This window comes from Pipistrellus kuhlii, unplaced genomic scaffold (assembly GCF_014108245.1).
Source record: "Pipistrellus kuhlii isolate mPipKuh1 unplaced genomic scaffold, mPipKuh1.p scaffold_m20_p_5, whole genome shotgun sequence".
Taxonomy (NCBI): domain Eukaryota; kingdom Metazoa; phylum Chordata; class Mammalia; order Chiroptera; family Vespertilionidae; genus Pipistrellus; species Pipistrellus kuhlii.
In genome coordinates this window covers 78,607,408-78,620,446 of record NW_023425551.1, presented here as the reverse complement: position 1 = coordinate 78,620,446, position 13,039 = coordinate 78,607,408, and the positions used below count along the sequence as shown (strand labels likewise).

General features: G+C 44.8%; 1 protein-coding gene across 4 annotated transcripts in view; it reads left to right on the top strand.

The window, feature by feature from the left end:
- CMTR1 (cap methyltransferase 1) overlaps positions 1–13,039 on the top strand; it is a 57,331-nt gene that overhangs the window by 21,768 nt on the left and 22,524 nt on the right. For 3 of the 4 annotated variants that reach the window (XM_036413560.2, XM_036413559.1, XM_036413562.1), the window contains 5 exons: positions 2,521–2,679; positions 5,450–5,542; positions 6,059–6,130; positions 7,490–7,584; positions 7,715–7,787. In XM_036413560.2, the coding sequence (XP_036269453.1) occupies positions 2,521–2,679; positions 5,450–5,542; positions 6,059–6,130; positions 7,490–7,584; positions 7,715–7,787 (492 nt within the window). The remainder of the gene's footprint in view (positions 1–2,520; positions 2,680–5,449; positions 5,543–6,058; positions 6,131–7,489; positions 7,585–7,714; positions 7,788–13,039) is intronic. The other variant, XM_036413561.1, reaches the window with a different exon arrangement.

Below are 13,039 nucleotides of genomic sequence, written 5' to 3'. Positions count from 1 at the left end.
TAGGATATATTAGAAGTGGGCTCAGATTGCACTTCCATATTTAATTTTTCTAGGGAACTTCATACTGTTTTCTATATGGCTGTACCATTCTGAATTTCTACCAGCAGTATACTAAGGTTCCTTTTCTCCACATCCTCACCAGCACTTGTCATTTGTTGATGGTAGCCATTTTGATAGATGTGACTTGATAACTTGTTTTATATCTATCTTTAATGTTTGCCATTTTCATTATGACTGCATCTTACTGTGGATCTCTTTGTGTTCATCTTGATTGGGATTCTTTGTGCTTCCTGAAACTTCGTGACTTTTTCCTTCACCAGATTAGGGAATTTTTCTGTCATTATTTCTTCAAACAGGTTCTCGATCCCTTGCTCACTTTCTTCTTCCTCTGGTGCCCTTGTGATATGAATGTTGTTACATTTCATGGTGTCCCAAAGTTCCCTTAAACTATCCTGTGCTTTGAAATTATTTAATTTTTTTCTTTTGCTGCTCTGATTAATTTTTTTCTACCTTGTCTTCTAATTTACTTATTAGATCCTACACTTCCTCTAATGTTATTCCTTCCAGTATGTTCTTTCTTTCAGCAGTGTCTTTTTATTGTTAATTCTCATTGGTGGACATTTCTTTTCCATTGATTTTTAGAGAGAGTGGAAGGTACGTGGGGAGATAGGGAGAGAGAAACATCGACGTAAGAGAGACACATTGATTGGTTGCCTACTGCATGTACCTTGACCAGTGCTGTGGATTGAGCCTGCAATCAAGGTAATTGCCTTTGACAAAAATTGAACTCATGACCCTTCAGACTGTGGTCCGATGCTCTAACCACTGAGCAAAACTAGTGAGGGGCCGAAACCAGTTTGGCTCAGTGGTAGAGCATCGGTCTGCGGACTGAAGGGTCCCGGGTTTGATTCCGGTCAAGGGCATGTACCTTGGTTGTGGGCATGTCCCCAGTAGGGGGTGTGCAGGAGGCAGCTGGTCGATGTTTCTCTCTCATCGACATTTCTAGCTCTCTATCTCCCTTCCTCTCTGTAAAAAATCAATAAAATATATTTAAAAAAACAAACAAACAAACAAAAAACTAGTGAGGGATATGTCATCCTTCATTTTCGACTGGTTGTTTTTCATGGTTTGCCAGCTGTTGAGCATTCTCTCTCTCTCTCTTTTAAATCCTCACCTGAAGGTATGTTTTTATTGATTTTAGAGAGAGAGGAAGGGAGAAGGAAAAAGTGAGGGAGAAACATTGATTGACTCAAACCACAACCTGGGTATGCATGCACCCTGACTGGAAATCAAACCCACAGCTTTTCAGTGTACAGGATGATACTCCAACTGAGCCACACCAGTCAGGGATCTTGAGCAGTCTTAAAACCATTACTTTGAACTCAGTTTCTGATAAATTTCTTGCCTCCATTTCATTTAGCTCTTTTTTTTTTTTTCCCCCTGCAAATTATTCCTGTTCTTTAATTTGGAGCTTATTTCTCTATTTCTCTATTTTTACTGTTTCTTGGTTTCCCCATTTTTGCTGTTTCTTTGTGTTTGTTTTTGTGTATTGGATGGGACTGCTATGACACCCAGTCTTGGTGAGATGTCCTTTTTGTTGTTGGCATCATGTGGAACCCAGTTGCGTAGTCTCCTTCATCTTCTGAGCAGGCTGCTCTATGACTGTCCCTTGTGTGTGTTGTGTGGGTTCTTTTGTTATATTTGGATGTTGATTACTGGTGGCCTTTCCATGGGTGGGCTCAGTCCTCAGGCTTGCTGACTGTGAGGCTCAACCCTGACCACATCATGCCAACTATTACACAGGTGCTAACAGAACAAAACAAGTCAAAACAAGACCAAACAGAAAACAGCTATACCTTTTAGCAAGAATCTGAAGAAGTTCCATTTTAAATTATGTTCTCTTTTATCAACTCTACTATAGATCTACTTCTCACTTAATCAGACACATTAGCTGGAAGGGTAAGTTGTACAAATGTCCAATGACATTCATTAGGTACCCTTGGTACTTTTAATTACGGCTGTGAGATGCCTTCTCATTTATCCAACTTCTTGGCTGTCCTAGACTTTCACCTCCAAAATAGACAGCCATTGGACCCACAGTTAAACTGCAGTTTTTTTAATTAGGCTAGAAGGAAAACTTTTGGCCTTTTTAAAATCTTTTTTTTTTTTTTTTTCCAATTGACTTTAGAAAGAGAGGAAGAGAGAGGGAGAGAGAGAGATAGTAATATCAGTGGTGAAAGAGAATCATGAATTGGCTGCCTCCTTCATGCCCCCTACTGGGGATTGAGCCCACAACCCAGGCATGTGCCCTGACCAGGATTTGAACCATTGACCTCCTGGTTCATGGGTCGAGACTCTACCACTGAACCTTACCAGCTGGGTGAGGCCTTACTTTTTATATTTCTTTGGGTTTAGCAGAATGTCTGGCACATGATAGGGGCTAAATAAATGTCTGTTTGTATAAAATGCTTTATTTTATCTATTTGTTTATATAAATGTACCATCATTTCTCTCTTTCAGGCGAAGATGGGCTTCAGGGAAGGTGAAGGATTGGGTAAATACAGCCAGGGTCGGAAGGACATCGTTGAGGCCTCTAATCAGAAAGGTCGAAGAGGCCTGGGTCTGACGTTGCAAGGCTTTGAACAGGAGTTGAATGTGGACTGGCGAGATGAGCCCGAGGTAACTGGTGTGGGGCGGAGAAGGCAGAAAGCCACTTGTGTTTTTGGGTGCATGTCTTTAAGTTGTCACATTGACACATTAGAAGTCTCCAGAGGCAGTTTGATCAGGGCGATTAGTGGGGTTGAACTAGTTTCTTACATGGAAGGTTCTGGAGATGTCCAGAATGGAAAACAAGTCTGGGAGAGGGGGAATGATAGGATGTGGATTTGTTTCCAGTTGCTTCATAAAGGACTATCTAAGACCAATGGGTAGAAGATACTGGAAGGCAGGGTTTGCCTCTACAAAGAACTTCAATACAGCTTTCCACCACTAGATACCTCACAAGGTTCAAGTGGCCAATTGAGGACCTACTTTCCCATTGTGTCAGTGATTGGATTAGGTGCTATGTAAGATCCTTGCACCTGTAAACAGGTGTTTGTTTATGCCAAATGGCTTTTTCATTGTGGATTTAGTCTGCTTACCTACTTGGGTACCTGTTTGCTTTACCCTGAATACGCAAAGAAACTCTTACTCCTTTTCACGGTACAGATAATGTTGAGACTTTATTTTTATCCATTTATTTATGTCCTGCCTTATTCCACAAAGGATTTGAAGTAGGAAAATAAAGGCCCCTAAAAATAATGATGTAATATTACCATTATGGAGTTGAAACTAGAGGAAATAGAAAACAAATGTCTAGTCTTCTACATAGTTGCTGTAATTTAGCTTCAGATGTGGTTCTGAACTCTGGAAAATTGATATTTTATTTGTCTCTCTGATGTTTCAGTTCAGGAAAATCTCCCATCAACCTGTGCATGATAAAAACCTAATAAGGCTTCAGAGTAAGAAGCTGACAAGCCAAGAGCTAATGGGTTCTGATGTGGTCCTGCTGTGTTGCCTTGTAGTTGTGAGGAGACAACACCAGCAGAATAGCAGATGAGACAGTGTAGAATAGGGTAAATATTTGTAATTGGGTGCTAGATGTAGGTTTTTACCTCAGAAATGCTTGGTGCTTTCTGTGTCCTCATTTGTATGAAAAACAAAAAGTCCCAATTCTCTCAGTGGGACAGAATTAGAACTAACCTCTAAACTTGAGATACGAAATTTGCCCATAAAATTTCTGCTTTTAACGGAGACAGGCTACTGAAATTCCTTTTTGAGACAAAGCTGTTCTAATAAACCATCTACCATAATTCAGTTTTTCTCTTACAAAAGATGCCCTATCTTTTGGTTAAGAATGTGGATTAACTGTTAGATGGTGGTCACTTGTTTAAGATAATGAGTCTGGGTAGCCTGAGGTGACCCATTCCTAGAGTCACTACTGGAAGGTGCTTAGTGACTTCTGTAGCCCATGATGGAGAGAGATGCAAGGTTGGAAGCTTCAGTCAAAGTCCACTTTCCAGGTAGCATTATTTAGACTTCCATGTGGAGATTGAGTCTTCTCTTTATCTCTATAGGGGTATCCAAAGTGTATATGAGTTGCTTTTTTTTCTTTTTTAGAAAATATATTTTTATTGATTTCAGAAGGGAGGGAGAGATGGAAATAATGATAAGAATCACTGACTGGCTGCCTCCTGCACGCTCCCTACTGGGGATCGAGCCTGAAACCTGGGCATGTGCCTTGACCAGGAATCAAACTGTGACCTCCTGGTTCCTAGGTCAGTGCTCAACCATTGAGCCACGCTGGCTGGGCATGAGTTGCTTTTTTAAAGAAGAGTTTATAATATAAATCACAACCATTTATGCTTAAAAGTGATGGATTTGACCAAGGAGAGGAGCCATGGTTCACTGCCTGATTCATTGACAAAAAGCTTCAGTAATTTTTCTTTTAATCTTTTGTCTGTTGATGGTGGTTGGCTTGCCCTCCAGACCTTGCATTGTGATACCATTTTATGCCTTTCAGAGCATGTAATATTACCTTTAACCATATTGCTTCAATTTGCAATGGTGAGTCTCTTCTCCACACTTGCTAAAGAGGGAATGTGTACAGCTGCCATGCAGTTAGCCACCTGTTGAAGTTTCATAGTCCATGTCTCTCTAGCCCAGTGAACATAGCCCTGGCTGCACATTTGAATCATTTGGGGACTTCTAACAATGCACTTATACCCAGTTCCTACCTCAGATCAGCAGGTTCATACATTCTGTGGGTAGGCCCCAGGCCCCAGAACTTTTAAAAAGGCCTGCAGATGACCCTAATGGATAGCAGGGTGAAAACCACTGTTTTGGCTTGATAAGGAAAGTAGTTCCTTAGAGGTGCTAGTTTATTAGGAAGTAGTTCATTAAAGGTGCTAGTCTCTGCCCTATCTTAGAGTGAATGGGTGAGAAATACAATTTATTTTGTGAGTAACACTTTGAAAGGCATCAGGAGATGAGATTCATTGCTTATTGTCTTCCTGAGGTGATTACCTATCAGAGACACATATCTTATATACCAACCTCTCTGAATCCCCACTGCCTCATGGGACAAGGACAACGTCTTTTTAACTCTGCATTCTGAGCACATAGTCCATAATAGGTATTCATAAAAAATATTGGAATAAATGAAAGATACTTTGAAGGTTTGGGAAGTTTCTAGGGACTGAAACCAGAATTGGACCTGGCCTTCAGAAGTGAAACTTGAGAATTCCAGCTCTCAATTTTTATGTTTAAAAACTGCCTTTGGCCTCTGCTTCCCAGACTCTTCCCAATCTGTCTGAGTCCCTCTTGATTGTTTTGGGAAGCCCTGATGAGTTGGGGCATTGTTCTTCTGAGGGCTTATCTTACCTCACTTATTTGCCTCTTTTGTTTATAGCCCAGTGCCAGAGAGCAGGTGTCATGGTTCCCAGAATGTACCACTGAAATTCCTGACACTGAGGAAATGAAAGATTGGATGGTTGTGGGAAAGGTAGGATTTCAGGAAAATGTACCCTAAAATTGTTGGCACTTACCTCCTGACTTTTCCCTTCTTCGAGTTGGTATGTATGTGTTTATACTCACACTAGAGGCCTGGTGCATGAAAATTCGTGTACTGGGGGTGGAGTCCCTCAGCCCAGCCTGCCCCCTCTCAAGTCCGGGAGCCCTCAGGGGATGTCCTACTGTGGTTTAGGCCCGCTCCCCAGGGGGAACAGGCCTGGCACAGTCTGGCCTTCCTCTGCAGGAGGCTACCAGGATGATCAGGGGAAGGCTACCAGGCTGCCATCACCCCGCCACTGCTGCTGCCTTTGGCCTCCCTCTGTGGGAGGAAATTGAGGAAGGTGCCGCCCCCATCACCCTGCTGCTATTGCCACTGCTGGCTGCTGCAGCTGATGGCCGTTGGTCCTCGCTTCATAGTGCTGGCTCTGCCTCCCGCCCACTAGTTTCTCCATTCATCCCTCCGAGTGCAGTCACAAGGTCATTACTGACTATTTTCTTCTCCCTGTAGAGGAAGATGATTATTGAAGATGAAACAGAGTTTTGTGGGGAAGACCTGCTTCACAGTGTGCTGCAGTGTAAGGTAAGGCTGTGGCTAGAGCTGGAGTAAAACCTATGTGTGAAGGTTTGTCTGGGCTTCTCTAGTTCTTTTGAGTCAGTTGTGGGGGCAGTTGTTTAGCTGATACTTTCCTGGTGGTCTGATGCGTAGCTTGTATATTTCTCCAAGGTGTCTGCCTGCTTTGTAGTATTGTGCTGGTGACTGCCTGCTTTGTAGTATTGTGCTGTCCCTGTGGTCAGTAGCCAGGAAAGGATCCACTTAACCTTAGCGGTTGGTTCATTCTAATCTTGGTTGAGTGCGGGTGTGTGTGTGTGTGTGTGTGTGTGTGTGTGTGTGATGGGTAGGAAGGTTGGCGGGTATAATGAAAGATTTGAAATAATTCTTGAGCATTAAATAGACCTAAATTCAAATCCTAGTTTTGCAACTTTTTTGGCAGTGTGACCTTGGGCCAGTTGCTTTAGGTTCGCTGAGTTTGAGTGTCCTCATCTATAAGATAGGGAGAAGATACTTCCCTGGGTTGCTGTGAGAATTAAATGAAATGCTGGGTGGGAGGCTCCTAAGGCTGGATGAATAGCCTTCCCTTGGTATCTTGTGGCCTGAGTTTTGGGCCAGGAAGTGCATTGCCTGGAACAGAAAGAGCCAAGGAAACTAAGGAGGAAATAGAAGCAGCAAGGCTTCAGAGCTTATTAATTTTTGAAAAGTTGATTTTAGAGAGAAGAAGAGGGGAGAGAGAGGTGGGGTGGAGAGAGAGAGATATGGAGAGAAACATTGATTGGCCGCCTCCTGCATGTGCCCTGACCTGGAGTTAAACTCACAGCCTTAGGGTGTGTGGGATGACTCTAACCAACTGAGCCACGGCCTCAGAGCTTATCTTTCTGACAGAGGGTTGGGAATATCTTGTGACTGGTACTCTTATGAAGTGGGGCTGTTTTTTTAAATCTGAGAGGAATTTGGAGGAAGGAGGGGGATCCCTACTGTGTGGTGGCTGGCCTTGGTTTGTTTGCCCTCTCAATGAGCCCAGGGGAGAGGGCCGTGGTATCAGATCCAGCCCCTTGGGGAGTCGCTGCTGGAGTGGAGAAGAGATTTGCTATGAGGGTTGGCAATGCCAGGCGGTGGCCCTGAGCATAGCCACACGATCTTTTATTAACCACTTACCATGCGTCAGGGACGTGCTTACATTTATTGTGCACCATCTTACAGGGGATGTAGTTGAAGGTCAGGGTGATTGAGCAGCTTGTCTAGGGTCACACGGCCGGTCATGTTAGAGCTGGGGACAGCAGGGCCTTGCTCTTTGGACACTGTTCATTGGGCTCCTCAGGCTCTTAAGAGCCCTGTCCATTTCCGGCGGATGCTCACCTCGAGGCTCTGATTCTCTCTGGGCAGAGTGTGTTTGATGTCCTGGATGGGGAGGAGATGCGACGAGCTCGGACCCGAGCCAATCCCTATGAGATGATCCGAGGAGTCTTCTTCCTGAACAGGTTTGCTGACTTTTTCTTCCCCTCTCCTCCCCTCCCCTCCCCTCCCCTCCCCAAACACGACCCTCCACCTTTTCTTGAGCTTCAGCTTTCCGTCTGTCTGGTACTGAGTTGAACTCTGTCTTTGTTGCAGGGCGGCAATGAAGATGGCCAATATGGATTTTGTGTTTGATCGCATTTTTACAAATCCACGGGACTCTTATGGGGTGAGAACAAGTTTCTGCTTCTGAATTCATAGTGTTAAATGGGCTTAAGCTTCAGTGGCTTAGAAATCACCATTTGTGCAATGTAATTATAGCTGCTATGTGATAGAGATGGATTTTATGTTAGATATTTTGCTTTGAGCTCCTCAGAAAGGGCCCCACAGTGCGTCCCTGTGTTCCTATGAGTGCCCCAAAAAGCATTGTCTCTAGAGCTTCAGTCCCAAAGTCCCAGCCCCTGACGCTGCAGATCCTGTTGTGCACTCTCAGGGGAGTGGGCAGGCTGGCAGCAGTGGGGAAGGGACGTTCCTGGGCCAAATCAGCAGCTGTGGCATCTAAAGGCCTAGAGAACAGGGAGATGAGCCGGTGAGTTAGAGCATGGGCCCCTATTGCTTTCAGTAAGCATGTATTTATCCAGCCCCTACACTGTGCCAGGCACAGTGCTAGGCACTAGGAATATAGTTTTGAATGAGATAGACATGATCCCTTTCCCCATGGCGCTGTTAGGTTCTGGACGTTCTGGTGAAGTTGAGAGCTGGTAGGGGTGTAGGGGCTGGGACTGTAAAGCCTTTCTGTGCTCATTGACGTGTGGAGACCAGTTGCCACCAGGGGCTTTAGCCTGCCTTCTTTCCACCATGGATGAGGTGGAGTAGAAGGGTGAGTACAGAACTTACAGTAGCTTATTGAAATTGTGACATCATCTGATTTGGGTGGTGTTTCTGGTATGGGAGGAGAGGACTCTGGGAAATATTTGAGAGTTGAATGGCATGTGGCCATCCTGTCTTTCCAGTGGTCCGTTTAAAACCAGTATGCCATGGCTGTGTTGTTCAGTGAGGCCGGCAGGGAGTGTGCCACTTCCCATTGCAGGTGCTGTCACTTCAGTACATGCCTCTTTGGGTCTCAGCTGCCTCATCTCTGAAATTAGCCTTGCTCGCCTGCGAGAGGGCCAGGGTAGGACCCAACGGCTCTTAAGAGTTGTTCCAGCTCTTAGATCTGGGAGTTCTCATATGGCCACTTTCCCTTCCTGCCTCTTAGAACGCGCTCTGTGTGGAATCATAATTATCAGGCTTTGGCCCTTCTCAAGAAATGGTACAGCAAGATGATTTTCTATTCTGCTGCATCTCATTTCTCTGACACAGACCCTCCAGGATGACAGAGAAAGAATAAAGGAAATTTCATTCTAGTGTTACTGTCAGGGTTTCAAAGCATTTTTACTCAGTTCTAGAAAGTTAGTTCTCTTTGCCTGTTTCTGCTTCACTCACCCTCCTTCCATTAGGCCTTCTGACTGTCCACTCACTAAAAAACTTCCTTCCCAAGTTCTTAATGTTTCAGCTTCACCTACCTCACTCATTCTCCATGCCGGCAAAACTGGCATGTAAACCCCTCCAGCCTTTAGTCATTACTCTCTCCCGTCTCTCCCCATTTCCCAGTACCAGCAGGCAGCAAAAAGGGGCTCTTGGAATTAGCATCTTGAGAAAATTAGGTTGATATAATGTTGATTTAATTTTCTGAGTTCCAAATGATTTTAAACCCCTGCCTGGCAGAAGAGCTCTGTCAAGCTGATGGGAAGTCACAGCATCATTTGGGGCTTTTGAATGAAAATGCCTCCAGCAGCTAGTGTCTGGTTGTTGTCTTTTGCTCTCAGGAAAATGAAGAAGACACAGGCTGTACCATTCAGGTGGAGAGTGGAGGTGTTAGTTACATAGGAAAAGGCAGCCGAGTCTGTAACACTTGAGGCGTCTTCTTGACCTGAATTGATTGTTGTGGCCATGGAGAATTCCCCTTTCTGAGATGTTTCTCTGCATTCCATGATAAAAAGTGATTTCTCTTTAGCCTCTAGTCTTTTCTTCTCTTTCCTCTCTGTTTTTCCCTGACGACCAGAGTGACAGCCAAGGCCAGCAGGCTTAGCATGTTTTTCAGGTGAGCAGAGATGCGCTAGAGCAGTTCCAGAAGAGAGGGGAGTGGCTGAAGCCCCGGGCACACCAGGCTTGCTAGGGTCTCTGCCTCCTGGATCAGGCTGGTTATGGAATATGAGTGCGGATGCAGAACTTGAAGCCTGGGGTGGGATGGAGAGGTTAGAGGTAGAAAGTGGGAGGGGAACACGACTCAGGTTTTCCCATGTGCTTCTGGTTCTTCAGGTTGTGGTAAAAGTTGAAAAGAAACTAGGGTAGGGAAATCAATAAATTATAAATAAGAATTGGAAGAGACTAGGGAAAGAAGGTAGTTTAGAATCTTTGGATATCTGGAAGTCTATGCTAAACCACTAGAGGCCTGGTGCATGAATTCATGCATGGGGGGGGGGTCCCTCAGCCTGGCCTGTGCCCTCTTGCACTCTGGGAGCCCTCAAGGGATGTCTGATGCTGTGGAGGCAGGAGAGACTCCCACCACCACCACTGCGCTCCTGAGCCATGAGCCCAGCTTCTGGCTGAGCATCTGCCCCTGGTGGTCAGTGCGCATCATAGCGACCGGTTCTTCTGCCTTTCAGTCGATTTGCATATTATCCTTTTATTATATAGGATAACTTTATGTGAGGAATTTGTGTGCCTGGGGATATTGTTGAAATAAGAAAACATGTTTTGAAGTGTAATAATAGACAAAAACTAAATGTAGATCTGTAAGTTTGTGAGATGTCTTAGAGGAAATTAGCATGTTCAAAGTGCCCACTGAGGCATTGGGAAGAGAAAAAGATGAAGGACAAAGTTTTGACTTTATGATAGTTGATCTAGCTGAGTTGATAACCTGTTTGTTTAGTATTATATTTTATAGTTTATAAAGGTTTTTGATGGATGGTAATTTATTTAATCCTGCAACACTCAGGAAGTAATCTACAGCCCTGGCCTGGTGGCTCAGTTAGTTGGAGCATCGTCCCATACACCAAAGGTTGTGGATTTGGTTCCTAGTCAGGGCACATACCTAGGTTGTGGGTTCCATCTTCAGTTAGGGCGTGTACAATAGGCAATTGATCAATGTTTCTCTTTCTCAAATCAATAAAAACATCCTTGGGTGAGGATTAAAGAAAAAAAAAAAAAGGAGAAATAACCTATATTATTAATAGTTCCACTTTATAGTTGAGAAAGCTTGAGCTTAAAGACATAAATTGTGTGCTTGCCCTTGACTGCACCAGAAGGTGGAAGAGGTGAGAAGCCTAGCTGTCCTTTCTATGAAAAGATCTGGCTGTGGCCTGGGAGGGTCACATATCTTGAAATCACAAAATGAGATCATATTTATGTCCTCGTTTTGGAGGTGAGATGCTTTCATTGCTTCATTCCTCTTCCTTCCCCTAGTCTTCCTTTGGGCCAGTGGCTCGGTGGAGAGGCTGGAGCCTGGGCTGGGGGCGAGGGCACACCCGCAGTGAGGAACATTAGTTTCCCAATTTCCAGTGTGTGCAGGCCTTCAGCTTGTGACCCCTGCCTCATTACCATCTCGCTGTCAGGAAAGTGCTAAAATAATGTTTTTGGCAAATGCCAATTGGTCTTTTTTTGTGTGCAAATAAATAAAATCCAAAAACATAGACAATTGATAGGAACAAAGAATGCTAGGGTGGAGTGGTAGGGGAGGAGAGAAAGAATTGATGCATCCCAGCATGCCTTCGTGGGCTTGATACAGGATAACTGTTTATTTTTAGCTGAAGCTACTTTTTCCAAAAACTTTTTTCACTGTTTTGATAAAGCTGATAGCTGTCCTCAGAGGGAAGGCCCTTATCACCTAGAAATGGACTGGATTGTGCACATTTGTTTTCCATTTCTCTCATTAACTTTCCCCTCAAGCTTTCTGGTCTTGATCTGGCAGTTACAGAGCTCTGGACAAGCACTCAGGCATGTCAGCTGGTAGAGAGCAAAGGCTGAGCTGCCTCCCCGCTGATGGTCATCAGTGTCTTCTGCCTCCCACTCTGAGAGCTCAGCCTCTTGTCCCTGGTGTAGATGGTACCTCCTCTGTGCTGTGGAGGGTCGGGGCAAACAGAATTCACCATCTGGGGCCCAAGTGTGTAAAAGGAAGTGCAAACACACGATACAGGTCCATGCTGCGTTCAGCATGAATTTTATCCATTTATTTTCTTCATATATTTTTATTGACTTCAGAGAGGAAGGGAGAGGGGGAGAGAGAGAGAAACATCAATGATGAGAGAGAATTCATAGATCGGCTGCCTCCTCCATGCCCTCAACTGGGGATCGAGCCCACAACTTGGGACCCTTCAGTCCTCAGGCCAACGCTCTATCCACTGACCCAAACCAGCTAGGGCTCAGGATGAATTTTATATTCGCTGTATAGACTACCCCCACTTCAAAGAAAAGACTTACTTTGCCGTCAAGATCTGCAGGTAATTTTTGTGCAATTTTGGTCTTTTGCCCCCGATTTTGGGTTGACTTTTTTTCATTTCAAAAGTCGTCTTATACGCCAGAAAATACGGTAATGAGAGTTAAAGCTACACTCAGGTGGCCAAAATCATAATCCGATAAAAATTCAAATGGTTATTGTGACATAGTTAGGCAGTATTCCTGCGGTGGTTGGGTGCTCCGAGGGCTGCCTGGAAGTTGCACCCCGGTGTCTCCTTTCTCTGTTTTGTCAGCTCCCAGCTACGCCCAGTCCAGGCCCCTGCTAGCAGAGGGGCAAAGGCAGCAGGAAAAAGGGGTGTAGAGAGGAGGAAGGGGTGTAGACTAAATGCACTGTGGTGTTTTGGATTAGATCCTGGAACAGAGCAAGGACTCTAGTGAAATCGGAACCTGGTCTGGAGCTTGGTGAATAGCAGTGTACAAATGTTGGCTTCTTAGTTTGGACAGTGTAAGGTATTAGTAAAACTGGAAACTGGGTGAATGGTATGTAAGAACTCTGTCTTTGCAGTTTCTTTGTAAATCTAAGATTATTCCAAAACAAAAAGTTAATTGAAAATAGGGAGTGCTGATGAGGACGGGGAGAGAGCAGGGAAGCTGACACTGTGGTCTGGAGAGGTGGGCGCTGTGACTGAGACCGGGGACGGTCAGGCTCCCCGTGCTGGGCTGGACAGGAAGACCTGAGTGTAGCAGTCAGGCTGACCGGACTGCGATTAGCTTTGTCGCAGATGGCTGGGAATGGCACCTGCACGCTTTGTGTCTTGGTCTCTTCCCCCCCTCTCTGTAATGGGGATGTAGTGTCTATTCTGCTCAAGGTCTTGTATAGGCAGGATCTGGTGAAGATGCTGAGAGACAAAAAGTACACACCCAGTGCCCAGTAAGATGTTTTCAGTGGGGTGTGAAAGGCATATCGATGGGGGGTGATGGGCT